Raw genomic sequence first — 24,301 nt, 5'->3', positions numbered from 1 at the left:
CACCTCTAATCCTAACTGCTCAGAAAGCTGAGACCTGAAGATAACAGTTTAAAGCCAGTCTGGATAGAAAAGTCCATGAGACTCTTATCTCCAATTAATCACCAGAAAACCGGAAATGGAACAGTGGCTCAACATGATAGAGAGCTAGCCTTGTGCAGAAGAGCTCAGAGACAGTGTCCAGGCCCCAGGCCCAACAAAACCAACCAACCAAACAAACAAACAAATATCCAGCATCTTCTGATGAAGAAGGAACCACAGCCAAATGGTGACAGAGAATATGTGGCAGGAGAAGACCAGGCATGTGAGTTCCTACAGTGTTACACACCCTCTAAGACCATGGCCCTAGGTGTGGTGGGCTCAAGTACCTGATATTAGCCCTAAAGCATCAGACGTTCATCAGAAAGTGATGCACACCCAAGTATGATGCTTGCATGCTAAATAGTTCCAGCTGAAGGTGAACTAACATCTCTCTGACTTTTTGTCCTCCCCCACCTCCAATTTCACCTCACTTCCCCTCCCAAAAGTCAAGAGGAAGGGACTTTCTCTGCAATTTTCTTGTCCCAGATTTTCTAGAATATAAGTTGTGGAAAGAAAAACTTTGGCACTACAACTAGAATCCAGGTGAATTCATCCTAAGTTTTCGTTTGTTCTTTGGGACCATCCATCTCCCCTGAATATTATTTACTTTTTTTCCTTTCGAGTTGCCCGCAGCCTCCCTTCTCCTCTCCTCTGTGAAAGGTATTTAAGCTCCAGCCATCTGTCTCTTCTTTGAGTCTTGTTTTTGTGTGGCTTCCATGAGCTTGCCCATCAATACATTCATACACCGTTTTTCCCCCATTAATCTGTCTGTTGTCAGTTTGTTTTATGGACTACCATGATCAAAACCTTCCTGGGGTAGAAGTTCCTTTTCCCTCAATAGGGTGAAAGTTTGGGATGGTGTTTTTGGTTAGGAGGAAGGAAGAAAGAAATCCTAGAGAAATCTAGTCAGCAAATGAAGAAGAAACCAACCAAGGGATATTTAAAGTTGGACAACAGCATCCGAGCCAGTGAATCGCAATGGTGGCCTGGGGAAGGAGGGTGTGGAATTGAACGTTAGCTACCACAGCGCTGAGCTAACGTGGCTGAGGAGATGGCTGCCTGCTAATGTGACTGACAGTCGCCCAGTCACATAGTCATCTGCAGCCTGTCCACATTTCATTGAGATGAGCAATTACATGTCCTGTAATGGCAGTAAAGCAATAAAATTTATGTCTTGTCTTCTTTAACAAGATTAGACATAACCCTGCTCATAAATGTAATACCGAATGGAGATTTTTAAGAACATAAGTATAGTTAAGGATCCTTGAGTTTGTCCCCCATAGTTCATTACAATCCTCCTCAGGAATCGGTAGTTGATAGATGGAAGGACATTGACCCTTTCATTCAGTGCACGGGTGAACTAACCATTTCCACATACCTTGCTCAGTCCCGGCGGATTCCGGGGTGCACTGCTTTCGTACCACATGGATTTCAGAAGAGAGGCAAAGGGGGTCACTCCTATTCCCGCTGCCACGCACACACTCACGGAGTAGTGAAACACGTCTGTGAGAGCAGCTCCGAAGGGCCCGTCCACTGCCAGCCTGCAAGGACACAGAGCAGCCCAGTTGACCTTCAGATCACCTTGATCTTGAATGCAAGACCTTTCTCAACAGTCTGCACAGTTTAGAGTGTTGGCAAAGGCATGCACAGTGATTGAGTCTGTATGTAAAAGTGTCGTATTCCTAGAGCTGGGGTTAGGTACCCGGGTGTGTGATGGGGTAGGTGGCGGGAGAGGCAATGGGTGCTATCTCCTGCTGTCGCTCACCCCACTTCCATGAGGGTAACCCCTTTGAGGGTTTTCAGGTCCTTGTTTTGGCTCCGGGCATCATGATGCCCAGGAGAACCTGTTCTGCATCCCCTCCCCCAGCTCCATCCAAGCACCTTCCAGGTGGATTAGAATGCTGGCTGGTTTCTTAGTTTCAAGTGAAAAGTTCTCTGTTTTCATTTGTTTGGTCACACATTTTTGTATGTTTGTAGAATTTTAGTCTAATGGAAGCCATTCCTTTGGAATAAATGCAATTAAAAAAAATCATTTGTCAGTTCAACTATGTAGAACTCACTATTTTACATTACATTAATGCAAAAATCTGTCACAATTAGACCAGGGGCGGCAAAGATGTTTTGTCTCGCTTGGAGTAAAATTTTCTTCATAAGGATAAAGCATTTTCTGTGATTAAGAGAGACGGTAACACCATGGTTCTTTGTGGACTGGCTTTTGCCATTGTTCATCCAAGCTCCCCACATTAGCTTTCCTTTTATTCCCTAAGTACTACTTCCTGCCACAGGACTTTTCCATGTTACCACCTTTTCACCTGCAATATTCTACCCTAATGTCCTAACTTCATTGATTGTTACTCTTTCGTTAGGTCTTACTCAGTTTTTATTTCTCTGAGAATTGTCTCCTGGATGTCTTAAGACTAGATCAATCCTCTCCTATGATTTATATGCAATGTACCCTTCCTTTCACAGTGGTGGTCATTGTCTGTGTATTTGTGTGTGCTCGCGCATGCTCACATGCATGAGTTCATGTGTGTCTGCCTTGACTTCTAGCCTACTGGGTCTTTTCAAGTGGGAGCTAGGCTTGTCTTGCTCGCTAATGGATCCCAGCACCTCTCTTGCTACCCAGCACGGAGTTATTCAATAACAATTCCGTGAATCAATTGTAAAGGGAATGTTTAAAGTATTTCAGTCAGCTGAATGTCTTAAATAACTATTCCAAAAAGTACACATTTACATATGAACAAAGATATGCTAATTAAAAGGCTTCTAAGTTATTCATAACTTTTCCCAAAGGAGTGCCTGGGGAAGGCACCTGAGGTTGGCTTGTGTGGGTTTTACTATGCGTTCATGAAAGTTCAGCTGGGTTTCTTTTAAAATATTCTGTAGTTCAGACTTCCTAATAATTCAAATGAACTCTCTAAAAGTTAATCTTAATTAATAAGCCATTATTACATATTGATATATGGAAATGGAGGAGTAAAGATAAAAGGTCATTACCCACAAAATGGTAGTATCTTAGACCCACAAATAATTAGATAAAGGAAATTGAGAGAGAAAGAGAGAGAAAGAGAGAGAGAGAGAGAGAGAGAGAGAGAGAGAGAGAGAGAGAGAGAGAGACAAAGACTGTGGATTGAAATGTATTATTGTTGATTTTTTTTATAATTAGTCATTATTGAGATTTATTTGACCCCTATTTTAAAATAATATTAATTAAATCCAAAGAAGAATTGTATCACAGAACCCACTGAGACACCCGATAAATGTGGTTGTATTTAGGATTGAGAGTCATTTTTCCCATTTTGCTGAGAGCTCCTTATCCTCTGATGATGGTAACTTCAGGGGCACTAATTCTATTTTGGGATAGAGGGAGATGTTTTTGTTTTGTTTTTTTACTCATGAGTAACCGAACTCTGTATCTTCTGTCTGCTTCCTGAGAATCTCCCAGGAAGTCAGGCATGGAAATAGATACTCTGTGTGTGTGTGTGTGTGTGTGTGTGTGTGTGTGTGTGTTTGTGTGTGTGTGTGTGTGCGCGCGCACATGTCAACATATTTGAGCTTACGCATTTACACTGAATTATCCTTGGAATTCGGGTTGCTTACTTTCCATTTACAAAAAAAAAAGAGAAAAGATCTCAGTGGAATAGGCAGCTGATTTAGATTTTCTACTGGAATTCGCATGGAACTGAACACAGCTGCCTGGCATAGGTGTAAAAGTAGGAATCCCTTGATGCCTGTTTTGAAATTCTTTGAAATGTTTTTCACACATTTCCGTGTGTGTGTGTGTGTGTGTGTGTGCCTGTGTATTCTTGATTTTTCTGGAGTTCTAAACATAAGCTCTCTGAGCACTTGGGTGGTCCTGCAGTTGGAGTGAGAATTGGCCTTGGACCAATGTTTACTGATATGGGCCAAGAATTGGTAATTCGCACTGGGATTTCGGTCATGTCCTTAGGACTTTTTATAGGGTGGCGTGGTGGAATGAATGATAGATAATTTCTCTGGTTAATATGCAAGCTGACTTGGAAATATTGTGGGGATAAAAAATGAAATTAAGATATGGCTGTACGAAGCAGTGTGGGCCCGGAATGCCCAATATTTTTAGAAGAAAGGATCCTTCTTCTGAAGACAAATCTTCACAAATACAATCTGTGATAGAAAAGAGCTGAGAGTTGTCTGACTCACGGTAAGCTGCACATAATTAGACAGGAGCTGCTTTTGGAACTGGAAAGCAAACTGTTCCTTCTCTCTGGATCATCGCCTACTTTTGTTGAACATTTGTTTTTTCTTTTTCAGAAATGTACTTGCTTCTCCTGAATGTCTCCCAAGTTAAATATATATATATACAACCATATATATATGCATATATTCATATATGATATAGATTCTTACATTAAGGGACTGAAATATACATCCTAGCATGAAGATACTGCCAGATACTGCCCAATTCAGTTACATATCCATGCATCCAAATAATTTACTGTTTACAACACTGCAACTTAGATGTAAAAATGAGAGGGGTAAGCTGGGCACTGGTGGCTCATGGTTGTAATTCTAGCTACTCAGGAAGCTGAGGTCCGAGGATCACAGTTCAAAGCCAACCTGGGGAGGAAAATTTGTGAACTTCTTATTTCCAATTAATTACCCCACCCCACCCCCCAAAGAAAAAACAACAAAAACCCCTCCAAAAGCCCAAATGGGAGCCGTGGCTCACATGATAGAGCACACAAGCTCAAGGATAGTACCCAGGTCCTGAAATCAAGCCTCAGGATGATTATAATTGGGGTGGGGGGAGATTGGGAGAGGGGGTTGGTGTTCTAACCTTGGCAGGCTGCAGAGCTCCTTGAGGGCTGGTCCCTCAGTCCCAAAAACCTTTAATAAAGCCCCTGTCCAGTCCCCTGCTGCCCGGATGTGCACACTGAAGAAGTCTTCCTGAGGGGCGGAGGTGAGGGTGAAAGGGTGCCATTCCAGTGGGGAGATGGCTGGGCATTGGATGAAGATGTATTGCCCTGGTGCCATCTTGAAATCCCGCTTCTTCATGTGAAGTTCTAGGACTGCTGATGGGTGACTTATCACCTACAGAAAAGCAAGGCAGCTGTGGGTCATTTTTTTACACAGAGTCATTAAAAACACAGTCTTAATTTTAAATCCATTTTTGAAGCTATATTTTCCCAAGACTATTGAATATCAGTGGCCAGTGACTGTGGCCACACTTTCATGCCTGGATTTGCAATTTGAGCAAGAATGAAGTTCAGTCTCCAGAGTGTTCTGCTTGACATCGAATCATTACCCTCATGTGCAGTGTGGAAGCCAAGATGACGCTGTCTCTCAAATAATCGGGCTTTCCACTACACAGTTAGCCAGTGTCAGGAGAATACATGCTGGTCTATGTGCATATCACTCACTTATACAACTCTCCATGAATTAACCCGAGTGGTTCTTCATGCTGAGTGGACAGCCATCTTCTAACTCACTGGGGAATGTTGTATCTACTTATTTTTAGTTTTCCTCTGTCTTTGCTGACTCATCCAGTGTACTGTCTAGGCTCTGAGATTTAGATGAACAAGAGCTCCACAGTTTTTAGGAGACTTTTTCCAGCTAGTTGTTTATTCAAAGATAGAGATAATTTTCCTCTGTACATTTCCATCTTGTTTTGTGAAAAAGTTCTCCCAGGTCTTTGTGTCTTCTTTTATGGCAAGAGGCACAAGAGAAGAGTATGTGACATCTCCACTTGGCCTACTACTTTTCCATTCGGAAGAGCATTTTAATGTTTAGTTCTAGGCTTCTTTCCCTTCTGGTATGTGTTCTAACATTGCTCTTAAAGAGTCTCCCTAGTAACAGTTCTAAATTTCCACACATTTTCTAGCCTAGCTTTTGATGCATCCTGGTATCTTTCTGTGCTTAAACCCTATAACATCCAGTCACATTAATGCAGAATATGATTTTCTATAGATCTCCCTTCATAAAGACAGTAAAGGAGATGTATTTTGTTAAAATTGTATTAGAAAACACAAGTGCCATTCGTGGTTTAGGCTTGGTTAGCAGAGCTTTTTATACATTTAAGAAGTTGGAGGTAGTGGTGGAGGGTTTTTTTTTTTTTTGGTTTGTTTGCTGTTGTTAATTTCCTAGGGGTACATTCTTCTTCTGTCTATTCCTGTCTTCTTCCATTATGGAGTAAACATCAAAGAGCCACAAGAATAATATTAAAATGAGAGAGGCCACCAAGGCATGTATTGCTTGGCAGGGTTGGGATCCATGTGTGTCTTTGCTCTCCTTGGTAAACTTCAGTGTGGCCATTACTGCCACATTTGTGATGTATGTGTCTTTTTGTGGCAGGGAAGTTAGTACTTCCTCTTCTCTCTCGGAGAGAAACCAGGATAAAGAGAAATACTGATAATTCCAGTGCACTACCAGAAGCCTTGATCAGAATTCTGTGTACTGGTCTACTGCCCTGATCCCTGCCTTCAGTTAAATTAGTCACTCTAAAAAGATGCTCAGGATATAAGCAATTATTAGAACAGAAGATGAGCCTCTAAATTATAGACTGTTCTGCAATAAAAATGGCAAATTAAAAACTTGGGCTAATAAAAAATTTTCATCTGCACTCAGGCTTTTATTCAGACATAAAGCTACATGCATACCTTGGTAATGACAACTTCTTGTTGAGATCGCCAGAACCTAATTATTCTTTCACATGCATATAAGACCACAGGGCCTAAAACCCATTTCCAGGCCTGCAGAGAGCAGCAGAGAGAGAAAGGAGAAGGAAATGAAAACACAATCCAAACATTTTCAATTTGAACCAAATCAATACATAACAGGATGGGGTTTAGACATTTTCCTCTAACTTGGGCCCAGTTATCAACAACAAAGATGTCTCCTTGTATTAAATACTATAACATTCAATTACTCCTTGAAGCTTACAAGCTTATTTAAGAGATTAAACTCTCTTATATTGGTTTTTATGCTTCCTTGATCAATGATGCCTTTATGTAATTAGAAATAATTGAATTTGCAAAGAAATAAGAAAGCAGATTGATGTTTATGTTATATATGATAGGATCGTAAATGCTGAAGTTAAAGGCTTATAAAACAGCTGTACTCAGTGAACATGGGACATGAAAAATTAAATTAAAAGAATGTTTCAAGTAGTTTTTTCCCCAGCACATCTGTGAATTCCTACCCTCCATGTCCTTCACATATAGAAATCCCCCGGGTTTTCTAGACTATGAAAATTTTTTCTTACCAATCATGGGGCCTGAACTCAAGGCCTGGGTGCTATCCCTGAGCTTTTCTGCTCAAAGCTTGTCCTCTCCCACTCTGAGCCACAACACCACTTCTGGTTTTCTGGTAGTTAGTTAGAGATAGGAATCTCGTGGACTTTCCTGCTCTGGCTGGGTTTGAACTGTAACTTTCTGATCTAAGCCTCCTGAGTAGCTAGGGTTATAGGTGTGACCCACCAGTGTCTGGTGACAGTGTAAATCTTTATGCTCTGTAAATCAGTTACAGTGCCCACATTCCAAGAGTGTAATCTGCTTTAGAGCTAAACAACCTGCCAGTAGGATGCTCTTGTACCGGGTACTATGACAGTACCAGGTATCTTCCGCCAGTAAAGGGGATGAATAGGACCTCAAAATACTTAAAAACTTAAATCTGCTCAGATCTGCAGCAATCCCTTGAAATATATGATATTCCTTTTATTCCCTGAAAGAGGATACTCAGGCTCAGTGCGAGCAAATCACCCTTCCAGGACCACCTAACATAGTCAGGTGAGATGTGAACTCAGACATGTCTGTCTAATCAGCCTTTGAACTCTCAGGACTTCAGGCTGCCTCTCTGGAACACTTATCATGCTCTGCAAAAATAACCATGCTTTCTTTCCAGCACAAAATTTGGTCCTAAGGATTATGCTATGAAACATTATACACTCATGAACCATTGAATTTTAGGATGTCAGAGATTTTTGGAAATCTAGGGTCATTCTTAGAGAAAAATCTTTCTTGTTGGGAATGGGTTAAGAGACATGATGTCTGGCAGAGCCAAGACTGAGTCTCAAGCTTTTGAGAATGCCATTGTATGTCTTCATTGATATCCTAAACCCTCCATGACTTTACTCCTTCAACAGGATCTTGGGAGCAAGAAGAGGATTTGTACTCATTTCAATCTGAATGCTCTTTAATCTTCACCAAATGGGCTCATTGTCTCCCTATCAATGTCCAGCTCATGTCTTCAATGGATAGATCACAGGTCCTTTACTGTACTTTTTTTTTTTAACTTCTTTTGAGTTCCCCTTCTTGCCTTTTTTTGTATCTGTTTTTGTTTACATCAGCCCGGATTTGCATAGTATCTCTTGTCATGTACATCAAGCCTTTCTGCTTCTTTCCTGGGCACCTCTTGTGTGCCTGGTAAAAGCCAGGATTTCTGCAGACAACACAGAGCAACTTGACCCACTTACTCTTTAATGCCTCAGTGGAGTTCAGCGACATGTTCTGAATAGCACTGAGAATCAAACTTGTTGCTCACCTGAGCTGGGATAAGGCAGTGAAGATTACTACAGTGAGGTACAAAATATGAAGGGGCAGAAGGATGGGGCTGGACCAGATAAATGAAGTCTGAGCCTCCTTTAGGTTTGAATGAACCAGATGGTGTTTTAAGAAATGGCCCGAATAATTACAGAAATAATAACAAGAATGTAATTCTTTTTACATGGGCTTAGAGAGGTATTTGTGAAAGATTCATACAGTATTCGTGTATTTTTTTTTCAAAGAATTCTCCAGACCCATTTCAGAACACACCTTCTGGGCATCACATGCTTGGTTTTGGTGATGTCCAATCAGCCATGGCATTTGATTTTCCCATGTGGATAAAATGGAATGGGAATCTTTTCATCCTATGATTCACTCCTTGGCATTGTCTCTGTTCTAATGCATAACTGCTCCAGAAGGAGACAGCATGTTTTATGTATTCTGCAACATTCTGAGATCACCTGGAAATTAAGGAATGAGGACCAGATAGGGCCAAAGATGAATATTGGGACACTAATTCAATCACAGTGATTAGGTTAGACTAGCAAGAACAGAGACGGGAGGGAACACCCACGGGAGGGGCCCATTGCAGAACGAAACATGGCTTTGGGCTGGGGACTACCATTTTTCAGCCTCTGTCTTCAGCCACACCTGCTTAGGCTTTATTACATTTAAATTGTCTGATCTGAAAAAAGTAAATGTTTGGTTTGTAAAGTGAGACGCGATTGGAGGGAATTGTCATTGAAGTTCTTTCCCAGCTCTTAAATGCCTTGGCTATATTCTCAGAGAGAAATCTAATGTTGCTTGTGAACACTAGCAGAAACATAGCAGCACTGGTTTTGTGAGGATTCAGGGAGAATGCTCTAGGCCATGACCATAGAGGTAGGAGCTCAGTTCTTGACATGGTTTTGCCCCCTGTAACCACAGATAAGGACCTGGAATTCTAAGGACTTCCATGTCCCCATCTCTTAAAGAAAGGGGCAGAATTCTTTAGAAGCCATGTTTCTTTAATGCTAAAATACTGTGTGGATTCTGAGCTTTATTTTCTCCCCTTTTTTCAAAAATGCTCAGAAAGTCCTGGTACAGTGAGTATTTTATGACAGAAATAAAACTATGTTGATTTAAAAGCAGCAGTAATGAAACTTGTTTGTTCCACTTTCACTCCTGGTTTTTCATTTCTGCCAGAAAATAAGAACATGCTGCCTTTGATTTTGGTTTATGTGTGTGTTTATGAATAGCCTCTTTTGCTAGAGAATAACATCTCAGGAGGCAGAGCCCACACATCTGAATCCTGTGCCTACCGCAACGGAGGGCTGTCACAGCCACTTGAAAGTTCACCATGTTTACTCCACACCAGGTAAAGCTTCACCTTTCCCACGGCTCTCATTCCCTAGTAATTAAAAAAACACCCCAGCTTTCTTATTTGTGGATGTTGCAGTTACGTAAAATATGGAGTTTCCTTGGCTAAAGAGGAGCAGGCATCTTTTGAGGCTGAATTGTGCAAGTGATCTTGGGACTCGTGAGTGTGGCATCACGGAAGGTCGTTTGATCAGTTCATTTTCTACAAGATGATGTCTGAAGCATCACTGGCAACAGTGTGCCCCCAGGATCGAAGGTGGCTTGGTCAAGATTCTACCCATGAAAATACCATGAAAATGCACCAAGTTAAGAGCACTGACGAGGAAGAAACAGAATCTGGTAAAAACCAGGTGGAGCGGTGCAGTGAAGTGCAGGATCCCTTCCTTGTCCTTGGGATGTCTTTCCAGTCGAGTGTCTCTAAAACATCACAGAGAATACTGCACAGCTCAGCCAAGCGGTAATTGCACAGCCCACACACGCTGCGGCTCAGGATCCATTAAAAATAATGGAAAGGAGTGACACCAGGAGCTTGGGTGTGCGAGGAGGTGTAGCAGGGGAGAGCTAACGGAGAGATAGGCAAGTTCTCCTCTCTTAATGATAATTAATGTCAGCATAAGCAGCCGGGAGCAGGCCCTGGTCTGTATTCATGAGGTGTGGGAGCGTATTGATTTTTTTATGGAGATGCTGTAGCTGAAAATTTTAGAGACATTCATGTTCTTCATTAATATGCAGGTTGGATAGTGGCTACTGAGAGTTGAGTTTTAAGGCAGAGACAATCTATATTGGCCATTAGAATCACAGTCTAACAGGCATATCTATTTTGCTTCTCTTGGTTTTAAGCATTTCTTGTAGTAGTTTTACCCTGACCTACTGTTTAATTTAATGGATTTGAGGGTTTAATAAAAGCAATTATTTATATTTTTCCTTACCATTATGTACAATTATCTATTATTTCTTTTCTTCTTTGCTTCCTTCTCCCCCGCACCCCTTTCTTTGCTTGCTTGCTTGCTTGATGATCCTAGAGACTGAACTCAGGGCCAACAGCATACTAGGTCCAAACTCTTACCAGCTAGCTACATTTTCAATGTGTCATTTTTTTTTTTTTGGCCAGTCATGGGGCTTGAACTCAGGGTTTGGGCTCTGTCTTTGGTCTTTCTCAAGGCTAATGCTCTGACACTTGAGCCACAGCACTACTTTTAGCCTTTTTTGTATGTGATAACCAATGAATTGAACCCAGGGCTTCATGAATGCTAGGCAAGCACTCTACCACTAAGCCATACTCCCAGCTCCCAAGCCTGCCATTTTTAAATGACACATCTTTTGGGGTCTTATTTCCTTCTAGTTTTAATCTTTAGGCTTTATTTCCTGTCCCATAGTGAATGTTACACACCCAGAAAGTCTGTGTGCATGTGCGCATGTGTGTGTGTGTGTGTGTGTGTGTGTGTGTGTGTGTGTGTGTGTGTGTGTACCAATACTGGTACCTTTTTTTTTTGCCTAAGGCTTTCTCATTTGAACCACTACTATACTTGCAGCTTGTTGATGGTTAATTGTTGATAAAAGTCTCACAGAGTTTCTGCCCAAGGTTGGTTCAACTGATCTTCTGTCTCAAACTCCTGAGTAACTGGGATCACAGGAGTGAGTCACCTTACTTTTGGGATTTATGGTCATCCTCAGTTATTCAACTTCATTAAACCTATGCTTTGCTAACATATATTGTTACTGTTTTAGTTACAAGCACTCAATAAGAGCAAAAAGTAAATACACTGGACACTGAATTTTTTTTTTTTGCCAGTCCTGGGGCTTAAACTCAAGTGCTGGGCACTGTCCTTGGGCTTTCTCAAGGCTAGACAGAACTCTACAACTTGAGCCACAACACCACTTCTGGCTTTTTCTATGTATGTGGTAGCAAGGAATTGAACCTGGGTCTTCATGCATGCTAGGCAATTACTCTACCACTAGGCCAAACCCTAGCCCAACATGTTGATTTTTTAACCCCACAAGTTGTAGAAAGAAATTAGGGAAGCATACAGAGGGGATATAATCCTCATTTGGTATTTAACTGAGTCTGAGGTGGAGAAGCAAGCCTTACACTCCTCATTGTGAAGAAGGTGTGTGTGTGTGTGTGTGTGTGTGTGTGTGTGTGTGTGTCTGAGTGGGGATTGGTGACAGGCAGTAGGGTGTAGTAGTACAGAGATGATAAGCCATGAGGCTATCTCCTCAGAGCTGCTATTGTGTTGTTATGAACCTTTACAATATCAGACATTCATATTTAAATAAAAGTAAAAAATACATTTCAAAGCTGGACAGAGTGCTTTTGGCAGTCAATCTCTTTTAAAATTATCCATAACTTGATTTCTCCATTAGCACACTTAATAAAGAGTTGGCTTTGTCTAGTGGTGACATGGGCAGTTCTTTTATCAAGCATATAAAGGCTCTAGTATTTTAACTGTAGAGACAGTTATTTTTAAAAGCTCCTGATGGTTCATTCTTACCGATGGTTCTTTGCCAGAAAATTGAGGCACAGGGCACGGGGCGGTTGCATTCCATTCAGTGTAGTGGCTCCTACAGAACGAGGCATTGTGTAGCAACATACTCTCTGGAGTTTGACCTCGAATAATCCGACTTATTTAAAAGAAAAAAAAAAACAGCAGCAACAACAAAATCCCCAAACCATAAAAATGTCAAACTGATTTTGTGCAGTCTCGTTAGACACTGTCTCCCCCCTTCCCCAATTTATATTCTACAGTGAATTCAGGACTAACACTTCCATTTCTTGAAACTTGGGCTGTCAGTCATTTTCCTCAACATCTTTAAAAATAGGCATTTAAAAAAGCTTTGGATAACTTTGAAGATCCTGGAAAAGAAGTGCCCCTCTGTGGTATCCTGTGTTAAATTGAAAGTGTCTATATTAGAGAATTCATAATGAAGGAAATTGTTTGAACACATCCTTTTGTAGACTGTTGAATTTAATTAGGTTTCATCTTGTCCTGATTGCTGATTCGGGCTAATTGACTAACTTTGTACTATTTGGCTCTTTTTTTTTTTTTCAGATTGATTTAACTTCCATGCTTCTTGGTTTGTTTTTGAGTACTTAGAAGTTTTCAAGTGAAGAAGTCGGCAGAAGTGCCCCCTGAATAATAGTATTTCTTCCCCCGTGACCACTAGTAGGCTTAGTGGTTGACAGGGTCAATATAAGTCACTGTGGAGTGTGTCTTTGAGGCTGGCTTGATAAATTTAAGCGTAGAAAGAGAAACCAGCCTGTACAAATGGAGCACTGGATCTAGAGTCCTGTAATCCTTCTGTATAGCTTGCTACAAATGCTGGAAGTGATCTCTGACAAATTGCTTGGTATCCATTCCCAGTGCTCTGACCACAGAGGACCAGGCATGGAGGCCTTGTGATCTGGGAGTCACTCAATTCTAGGTGCTTATGACTAAGATGCACTGATTTCTTTTTGACAAATAACATATTCATAGTCGGAGAAGCTTAGAAGTGCATGGACCAATGTCCTGGGTAGCCTGTAGGGGTAATAGGCCCCTCTGCATGGCTGGGCCTTGGAGGAGGCACACTACTGCTTTGAAAACAGCCTGATGTCAGCCAGAAGCCCCATGCTGGACTTTGTCCCAGTCTGTTTTACGTAAGCCATCCAGCTTGCTCAGCCCGTTCTGAGGTAGGCGAGCAAAACACTCTGGGAATCTCCAGCGTACAGAAGGAGCCAAGACCCAACAAGCATAATGAGTGAGAGTCAGAGGACTTCATACATCTTATAACCTTCAGTTCCATGCAACAGGCCACAGTTCCTATCTTATCAGAAGCAGTCCTCAGACAATTCCACAAATAGAGTGTTTTAAAATGATTTGAAAACATTTTTAATGTCTTCAGCTACACCATATCCTAATCAGTGAGCTTTAACACATTCCAATAATTCTACTTTTACTTGCCATTTTGCATGTAATTTGCAAATTGCTCTTGCTGTAAACAATAGCTGTAGAATGCTTCAAACTGAGAAAATTAAATGAAGCCCTTGTTCCAGGATAAGTCTTTTAAGTAGGTTAAAATAAGTAAAAAAAACTGTTATATTTTGGGTAATAGTATTTGGCTATTAAAACAACTCTCCAACAAAACACTGTCCACTGCAATCCTCTTATATCTCTACCAGTACTGGGGGTGAATGCATAGGAGCAGATGTAATTTCTGTGGTGAGGACTTCTAGGCACATGCGGGTTTTATAGAGCCTCACAAATGTGCTGAAGGACCAGGGACAAACAGGCAGGACTGACCATCTCTGGGGTGAAATATTGAGACACAGTGAGTACTCTGGCCACTCAAACACAAAGAGGGAGAGTGTGGTTCCCACACCCCAAAGAGCCAAGTGCAGATACTTTTAAGCTGAAAGGAAAATGGAAAGAAAGCTTTTAGCCAGGTATCAGCAGTAACACTGTGATGGAAGACTGACTTAAGCATAAGGCTTGGCAGAGAAAGAGGAGTTTGGGAGAGTAAAATATGCCCCAGGAGAAACTCTTCTTTGTACATTATGTGTGGGTCTGACAAGCTGAGAGATGGTATGCGTGTGTGTGTGTGTGTGTGTGTGTGTGTGTGTGTGTCTGTGTGTGTGTGTGCGCGCGCGCACATGCATGCATGAGACCCTTTATGAGGCATATACAGTGGCCATGGAAAAGTGAGACCCCTTCAGGGACAGGCTTTGGGTAGGAAAGTTGACTTGATGAAGTGAAAATTCCCGAGAACTTCTGCAGGGCCCTGTGTAGGACCTGGAGCCCCCAAGGCAGAGCTTTCTCAGAACAAGAAGCCTCTGGAGCTGTCTACCTGCTCTTCTGCATCTGCGTACAACAGGTCCCTTCCGACTCTACAGCCCTCCATGCTCGTCACAGACAAGGGGGGGATCTGACACCAGAAGGAGCTTTGCTAGCACAGGTAGCTCAGGATGAACTGTGGCCGAACCGAGCAAGTGCTGGCAAGGTTGTTGGCAACATTCTTGTAGAGAACAGGGCATTCAACTGACAGGAGGTGAGGCCCCTTCTTCTAGAGCTTGTTAAGAATAGAGGCTGACAGTCTGAAGACAGGTATCCTGGGTCTGAATCTGTTGATCATTTACTTGGGCCCTGAGTGCCTTGTTTTTACCTGGGGAGCTTTCATGACTATAGAACTTCTGCTTGACAGCGCCATAGTCAGGTCAAGACGGTCACTTATACCAGGTGCTTTGAAAGCAGTCACAATAACCCAAAGAGATAAACTTTCATAGATAGCAATCAGACAACTCATGACTATTAATTAATATTAAAGAACTGGAAACATTCTGTGAGTGGGAGAACGGATCATTCATCCTCAAATGCTTTGGGTGCCAATCCAACTTCTGATCAAAGGATGACAGTATCAGGCAGAGGTGGAAAGCTAGAACAGAATCTTACAGGATTCCTGAGCACTGAGGAATCCCAGAGAGCAGATGGGGAAACTGAAACCCCAAAATTCTCAAAAGTTTTTCTTGGTTTCTTGGATAACGAGTGGCAGAGCTGATCTGGAGACCAGTTTTGATGGGCCATCTCATAGCCTGTCCCTCCCACACACTCGGCTGCCTCATTGGTAATTTTCCCTAAGCTCAAGTGAAATTCGGGTGTCCAAAAATTCATCTCCTGACGGATCCTACATAAAGTGGATTGCGGAAACAGGTACTGAATGAAACATAGATCTGCTGTCATCCTGCATTCATTCAAATTCCTGAATCTCATAAACATGTCAAGACTTACGAACAGAGTCAGTCAGGAAAAATAAATAGGATACTTCTCCATCGACACAGTTTATTTTCTGTGAGGAAAAGAAGCTTGCATGAGTGAATGTGTGTTTTCCACATAGAATGGGTCCTTCAGTCACTACATGTTGAGTCTCTCCATCAAAAGGACTTCCTAAGATTATTTTAAGATTCATGGAGATAAAAGTGTTCACACACTGAACACAGCTTGTACTTACCCTGCTCCATGGAGCACAAGACTGATAAAAAAGACAACGAAGGCCTGGTGTGTGTACCAGAATAACTCATAATAGGACCGTCGGATGAACTCGGTAGATGAAGTCATGATCAAGACCAAAGCCAGAGAGATCACCAGACCAGTAATTCCTGCAATTGTTGTTAGCAATGCCGTGGCTGGAATCTAAGAAAAACAAACACCGGGACATTAATATCTTAGTATATTTTTAATAATTTCAGAGTGTTTTTAGCAGAAACCTCTTAGCCTCAACAAGATGTCATCCTACCTTACTGTAGACATGTATGTGCGTTGCTAAATTCTCCAACCTACGATGCCAATATTTGCACAATTTTTCTGTCTTTCTAAATGAATTCTCAAATCCAAGTTCTCATATTGGATTGTAATTAGGACAAAATATAAAGAGAGCATTTTAAATTAAAATGGTTCAAAGTAACTTGGAGTTTTCAGTTTCTGGCTTTTCAAATAAAAATGTGGATCACCAGGATTAATTGCATTTTAACGTTAATAAACACATTTTTTTTGGAGAAGTCTCTTAGGGGCATTGTTAATAAGGCAGCTTGCACACTCGGTTCCCCTGATAGTTCTTGTTCTTGTGTTTTAATGGAAAGGACAATGACTTGCATTTCTCTCACACACATCGGGGGGAGGGGTGGCTGTAAGTCTCACTAAATCCTAGGTGATCAATACACAGATACTTGTACTAGGTGGATTCAGACCCATGAGCACAAGGGACAGCTAGCCAGCCTCTTAGAATAGGAATCCCACACATTTCATTTTCATTGTGACTTTCCATATTCTTGCCTGATCATTAGTATTCATATGCTGTGTTGCTATCATTGAGCTGGCCATGAGCTCAATAAACTCTCGCACTGTATCTTGTCCGTAAAACCTCATTAATTTGGGCTGCTTTGAGATCTGGAGGTAATTTGGGCAGGGACGTCTTCATTGTTTATTTTTTCTTCATAAAGTAGAGAGTGGAAATCAAATTGCAAGGGCTATGTCTAAATATTTAAAAAGATTTTTTTGCAAGTATACTCAGGCATTTTAGAAACCCATTTACAGCATCTGATGTGCTAATTTTGAATCATTCTTTTTTTTGGCTATTAAAGCAAATCTCCACTTTGCTTTTTCGGCAATGCATTTATAGGCTGGTTTGAGTTGCAATGAATTCTCCAAAGTAATCCCAGCACATCCCTTTCACCATGCTTTACAACGTATACTTTGTGCTACTGATACTCATCTCTCTCCAAGTACCCCAAATTAGAGGGTTCTCTGAGCGTAATTAGTACCCATATAGCATATTGCTCCTAAAATTTTGCAATAACTGGGCTGGGAGTAGTTTAATTATCTTGGTAAATTGCTTTAAAAGTTATTTGTATTAAATACTATTTACTATATGGTCTTTTCAAAAAATGCTGAGGCAGGTAAATTTTCTGGAGACTTACTGGGGGAAAAGTATTAACCCCAGTAGGTATCTGGATAAGTGCTGTGGTTCTACTAAAATCATATTAAAGACATTCCCACATGCTCAGGGCACCTGTAGTTTTGACTTATGGCTGTGAAATCTGTGCTTTTAACATGTTGTGATAATTAGGAGATCCAGAAGATCAAACTTTGGATTTTCTTTCTCTAAATAAAGTTGTATTTGTAGGCACGATATAGATGATGGGGGGACATTTTCGTTGCTAGAGTGGTCTTGATACTTTTCTCATGTAGTACAGACTTTTCTTAACTTTATCACTATGCGACATACACACATTCCCACACAGTCCTCTATGTGACAAAGCTCTGATGATCTACAGAGAAAGAAGTAGGGCAAGGAGGAGGAGGAATATCTAGGCGGAATGCTGTGGTTTCAGATTTGGTTTTATTTTTATTTCCCAAAGGCACTGCCACTCTGTGTACCGAGCTCATTGGCATTAATGATGTCACCAGCCAGGCAGGTCTCATTATAAAATTAGCTTCTTTGGCCAGTATCTGACTTGACAAACCAGCCAGTCACATGAGTGCCAAATATGAGGCATAGGGGAAGAGCTCCAGAAAACAATTTGCAAATCGAAAATGAAGACATCAAATCTGTAATTCCTGGATCTGGATGGCACTTCCCCTACTTTATGAGTCTAATATCAGTGCAAAAAATCTGATTATGAGCTGCTTTTAAAATGTAAAATATTAGCGCTTTTAGAGGTTACTGCATTTCTTAAGTACCGCCTAATATATTTTTGCTATAAATTAATTAAGGGGCATATATTTTTCCCCTTGCTCATAACCTCTCAGCAACATGAATGGTGGAAAAGATAACTTAAGAAAAGGTAAAATTGCTATGGGCAGAACTTCTCTCTGGATCTTGCATTAAAATCCTGAAAAAGGAATGGGAAAAGGAGGTAGTTGGTATGCAAAGACTCACCGCAGGGAAGGTCCGCACGGGATTGAGGTAGGTCTCATTCGGGGAGTTGCCAAGTTTGGCAAGGGCAGCTACAAGTCCTTGGGCGTCCTCTGACTGGCTCTGCTGATAGCGCTCCAAGTTGAATAAATGTGCCACGGTGTGGATGGCTGGCAATAAGGAGAGGAAGAGGTTACGTTGGACAGGTACTCCATAACTTCCTATCCCCTGATAGTTTCTGGGGGAAAAATACTACACGGCTAGGCACAAGTTTCTCTGTTCTGGTTTATGTAATCCCTAAGGAAGTATGATTTGTCAAGTGTCTTCTTCGAGTGTCTTGAACAGAGTAGAGCGAATGTGTCTGCAAACGGTGTGTGATTCACCATGATCATTTAAGTTACCCTGAGAAACAAAGGACTTGCCAAGCCATCCTAATGTAACTTGCAATAGATAATTGTTCTGAGTGAAATAAGTCTTGTGGCATCAAAGCATACTCACAGCTTAGAAATATAATGCTTAGGGAAAGAAGTTGTATTGGTATAAGTACAAAGCTTTCTTGAAGAAGTCAGATGGTAATATTCTAGTTCACTGTTCCTAGAAGGCACCAACATGTGTTTGCAGTACAGATGAGGCTACCAGGGAGATGGCTTTCTCTCATGCATTGTGTTTTCTCCTTCCTTCTAACATTTTGGCACAGTATCTATCTATGTATGTCCTGACACATCCACATCCACATCTTCACATATGTTTGCATGTGTTCTTCCTGCTGTATTGAAGTAATCCAGCATTTATTCTTTCAGTTTTTTTCAGAATGAAATGGCATTATCTACACTAAGAACTGCTGGCGTCTAACTAAGCAAGAGGCACAAGCTTAGGGACAGAGCATCATCTGGCCTGCGCTTTCTGTGTCTGAAGCTACTTTTTCTGTCCTGTGGTATCTGCTGGCAAACATTCAGAAGCCCACTGGGTAGTCAGTTGGGATCTGATTCAAATGTGGACTAAAGAGCCATTCCAGGATGTTGACAAACATGTTTTTGTGGACTCACAGTGAGAAGTAGTATAGTCTGTGTAAGTTGTGAGATTGGGGATCCTCCTTGCTGACCTCTGAGGGTGGAGGTGCAGAGGAAGGAGAGGAAAATAAGATCAACAGAAACCTGAGAGCCTATTAGCTAACGTTATGGACCCTGTGGTCACAGTGGTATGTTTAGTTACAAATGCTCTCTTGTACTAAACAGAATTTCTCTGTGTCACCTAATTTCCTTCTATCAGACATATCCAATTTTCTGCTGCTGCAGGCTCCGTTTAGAAGTTATTCATTGTATATTCTTCGGTTCTACAGATACACAGGTATTTTGATTATGGTCTTTCTCAAAATTATTGGTATGATTATTTATGTATGTTTGTATTACCCAATGATACAAACTGACTCCTTAAGACTTATCACAGAAATGTCAGCACCTGGCACAACTGCTTAGCACCAGAAAGTGTTTAACAGTTAGTTGCTAAGTGACAGTGAGGTTATACAAAGGCAGGTAGGATACAGAATGGCCCAGAAAACCAATTGATTTTACATTGGCTGGAATTATATGCTAATATACATTTCTGGTATATTTTCTTCATTTCTGAAGTAAAAAATAAAGTCAAATAGACGTAAAAATTTTTTTTTGCCAGTCCTGGGCCTTGAACTCAGGACCTGGGCACTATCCTTGGGCTTTCTCAAGGCAAGAACTCTACCACTTGAGCCACAGCACCATTCCTGGCTTTTTGCTATGAATGTGGTGCCGAGGAATTGAACCTGGGTCTCGATGCATGCTAGGCAAGCACTCTACCACTAGGCTAAACTCCCGGCCCAAATAGATTTTTAATTAAGGCTTACTAAAGAAGGCAAAACCTGGAATTTTGGTTTTGTATCTGTGATTTTTCCTTTTCTTCTCTTGCACTCAAGAGATACTGTGTTTTCTCTTTGGGTGTTGCCACAGTTTTGATTGAGAGATCCCCCTCTTAAAGGTTCATGGGTGGGAAGCTGGGTCATCAGCTGGTAAGGTGGAGAATTAGGAGGGGAGCCTACTGGGAGGGTCACAGGCCCCTCCCTTTGCCAGACTTCTGGCCTCACTGTGGATTCACCTCCCCTCCTCATCCCCTCTGTCATGACATGACTGCAGTCTTGGAGCCCTTGACAGATCTGGTGTCACTGTGTTTGGAATTTTCACCTCTAAAGTTGTCAGGCAACAGATTTCTTTTCTTTATGAAATAACTCGGCCTCAGATACTATTAGAAAATTGTCAGGTACGTTGTCAATGCCTTGTCTGCAGAGGGGCTTCATCTGAACATCCACCAAACCAGCAAAGCTTATCTAGCAGCCACATTTGCCAATACGACCCACATAAAACCATTTGGTAAATCCAACACGGGTACTCTCCACAACTCCTGTTTGCTATGTTTAATAAGTATCCCAAAGTCTTAAAAACAAGTGTTTTGTTTCATAAGCTAGCATACATTGAATGTTTATTATTCATCAGGTACTGTTATAAAGGTCGTAGATTAGATTATCCATTGGTTTTCCTCAGGCATTTTCTTAGTTCTATTTTTTTAAGCCTAATCAGTACTGCAAACATAAATGGTAAAAGTGAGACAAAATCCTGCCCAGGAGATTTCGGGGCCCCATCTTTTGACATATTTCTTCTCTTGACTAGCCAACAAGTGCTAGACCTTTCTGTTTACTTAAAATATGGCCTTGGATAAAAGTCTGTGAATGGCTCATCTGATGTCTTTAATCCAGAGTCAAATTATCCCTAAGGATACTGGCTGACGGTAGCATTTGGGTCTTCATTGTTGGCTGGCATAAAAGTAAATTTACCTCTCCTCCCATCCCCTTACTTCTTTGCTCCGAGCTTCCTATGATTCCCTCTTCATGGAGTCAGGGACTGGATCCATTTCCACTTTACAGGAATAAAAACTCAGCTTCTCATTTAAACCGAGAAGCCCATTTACTATCGCACGACCCACATGTGGTAAAAGAATTAATTCCCTTTTATTATTATTCAATGCCTATAACATCCTTTTCCTTGTGACTTGTTGATTATAATCTATTTTCTATTGCATTGATTTCCACATGAGATTTTTGATGCTGTTCATCTAAATTTAAATAAGTGGAATGAATGAACAAAGATATTGAACTATTTATTTATCCTTATTGCCAGTTCTCTCGTAACAGAACTAAAGCTATCAATGAAACAGACTAAGAAAGCTAAGATATTTTTACAGCAGTAGTTCTAAGAGACTGTATAGTGTCTTTTTCATATGCTATAAAATTGGTATCTATATCCCTTTCCTAAGAGCTTTGTTTTACAAAGCATAAGGTGAAAATTGAATATTTTATCTGTGGAAATCTTCAAGTGAAAACTGCCTCTTCCCATTTTCTCTAACCATTTTATTTTACTTTTAGATCTGATTATAATTTAATTTTGATCTTGACTCAGAGCTAAGACATACCAGCTACTAATTCTAGATTTGTTGGGGCCTGATTATTAGTAGATACCAGCAGAGACATTGTTTTTCTCCTTTTGTAGAAATTATATATGTATTTTTTCTTTATACATTTTCACCTTTTTAATATGAATAACCATATGATTCCATGTCATAGTGACAGTTTTGTCAGAGATGTGATCAAAAGCTGATGGTTGACTTTTGCCCTCATTTAGTCATTACGATCATTTCATGCTGATGGAGATGATATTGGAATGGAGGAAGGCTACTGAAGTGTGCACTCCTTAACCACCTAGCTCTTTTCCGTTCCTAGCTTCTTAGCTGCAAAATGGTTAGATTGGATGAAACTACCTGATTCTAGTGTTCTTTCACTTTGGTCGTAATTGCATCCAACAAGGATCTGTAGGCTAATATGAAAATAATACAAATATTCATTTCATGTTTCAACTTGTTTTCAAAATCAACACTGCTTTAAATGCAGCTCTTTGGTCTTGTAGTAAATCCAGTATTATGGACTAGGTAGGTGAATTCTTTCTGGTGACTGATAGACCTGGCCTCATTGATTCTGCTGGACTCTTGAAGAGCTCAGATTCGAGCCAGGCTCGAATGTGCCAGGCTAAAAGGCTACAAGGTATTGATTGGGTCTGTCTCTCTGTCTCTCATATGCTTGTACTGAGGCTCAAACTCAGGACCTGGGAGCTGTCAGTTTTTTTTTGTTCAAGGCTGGTGTTGTACCGTTTGAGTCATACCTCTACTTCCAGCTTTTGTAGGAGATTCAAGTCTCACAATTGCAATTTTCCTTCCTGGCCTGGCTTTGAACTGAAATCCTTGGATCTCAGCCTCTTGAGTGCTAGAGTTATAGGTGTGAACCACAGGTGCCAGGCTTGGATCTCTCTGCAATTTTTTTTCTCACCAAAACAGGACAAGGACCCGGGGAAAGAATGCTATACAGATGCATTTGACTGCTGTGTGAACTTCTGAGTTCAAATAAGGAGCTTTTTACTGAAGAGCAAACAGCAAAATCATAAAGACTACAATTAGAGCCAGTTGCCCTAAAAAATTCCCGTTCCTTCTTTCTTCACTTCTTATGTTTCTGAAGATCAAAGGATGAATAATTGAGGGGAATCTTGGGAGTGTCTTCACACTAGCTGTCTTTCTCTCTGCCTGTCAGTGATAACAGATACTCTGGAGCCAGTCATCTCCTAATTAAGCTGCTTTTGGAAACACGTTCCCAGAGACAACTCCTGGCTGAGCTTCTAAAAAAGCCCCAAGTTGGTTGCAACTTTTTCAACCTTGTAGTCTGATAGAAGACCTATTGGTCTGGTACCTTGGCATGTACCAATGCCTTTGGCAACTGCATTAAATCCTGTGGAGCAGAACTTGGGGAGGGGTGGAGGGGGGTTTCTTAGGTTTCTTAGTGCTTTCAGCATCTTCAGCAAATCTGAAGACTTCTGTTTGTTTGTTATGGCGGGAGGAAGAATCAGATGCTAAGGGGACATTTTTACTACAGGGTCTTCAAATCTTTCCTTTCTCAGTGCCATTATTTGGCACCCTCTCCTTTCCACTCACCTGTGCTCTGATTATTGATGTTTGTGAACTAATTTTAGCCACTCATTGGGAGCTGCGCTCAGGGAAATTGTACACCCGTGAAGCCTGGAAGACACAGACCAGAGAATTTTCTGGGAAGAGTGGCCTTGGTCACTATTGGAGCAATGCAGGCTTTTCAAGTGGAGGGGTCTTCAAGGTCTACTGTGGACCAGGGAATCCAGAATGATCCACCTTAATAGGAATGTAGAGGCTGTGGAGTGGCAGTTTTTATTTTTTCTATATACCAGTGAGGTTGTGGGTCTGTGAAAATGATTTATGAGTGGTTGGAGAATGCTGGGGCAGCTCTTCTCAGAGGCAGGCAAGCAGCAGGGCAGGAAGCGGAGAGAGGGGCTCCTGTAGCTGCTGCGTTTTCTGTGGTGCCCTTGATTACAGATACAATTGTTTTGCCTCTTCCCTCCTCCTCCCTAGCCTACTTCTCCCAGACTCTAATTACATCCTGTAATGATCTGACCAATTAGAGCCTGCAGTTCAACTTCTAGTGGGGGGGACTGGGTGAGAAATTAGAGGTTGGCATGCAAAGTTCTTGGTGGATGTACTTCTTCCAAGGTTACACACCTCTATTAAGCCAGTCGGCTATTTGAAAAGCAGCAATAATGGGTGAGGCTAATACAAAATCAGCTCAGGGACACTGCAGCTACTCCCCAGTGAGTACGCCAGAAAGCACACAATGTGAAAAGCAAGGTATTTCTGTGAAACTAGGACTTAGGAATTTCTTTTGTCCCTCCAAGCTTAGTTGCCAGCCACATTTCTTAGTTCATGTGAAATGCAATAATTGCTTTGTCGAGGGTTGAGAGAAGTAGAGATTTCTTTCCACTCTCTGTCTTTGCTGGGTCTAGAAACCACTGCAGTGTGGGTGGCTGCCATGG

General features: G+C 41.3%; 1 protein-coding gene across 1 annotated transcript in view; it reads right to left on the bottom strand.

The window, feature by feature from the left end:
• Nox3 (NADPH oxidase 3) overlaps positions 1-24,301 on the bottom strand; it is a 52,453-nt gene that overhangs the window by 21,242 nt on the left and 6,910 nt on the right. Inside the window, exons 5-10 of the mRNA XM_090337745.1 lie at positions 18,366-18,511; positions 15,939-16,120; positions 12,449-12,578; positions 6,714-6,806; positions 4,895-5,148; positions 1,457-1,619 (exon numbers count right to left, since the gene is read on the bottom strand). Coding sequence (XP_090193871.1) covers positions 1,457-1,619; positions 4,895-5,148; positions 6,714-6,806; positions 12,449-12,578; positions 15,939-16,120; positions 18,366-18,511 — 968 coding nt within the window. The remainder of the gene's footprint in view (positions 1-1,456; positions 1,620-4,894; positions 5,149-6,713; positions 6,807-12,448; positions 12,579-15,938; positions 16,121-18,365; positions 18,512-24,301) is intronic.

This window comes from Megascapheus bottae, chromosome 8, assembly GCF_031878675.1.
Source record: "Megascapheus bottae isolate mThoBot1 chromosome 8, mThoBot2.hap1, whole genome shotgun sequence".
NCBI lineage: Eukaryota > Metazoa > Chordata > Mammalia > Rodentia > Geomyidae > Megascapheus > Megascapheus bottae.
Note: the sequence above shows the minus strand (reverse complement) of the source record. Positions and strands in the feature narration are given on the sequence as shown.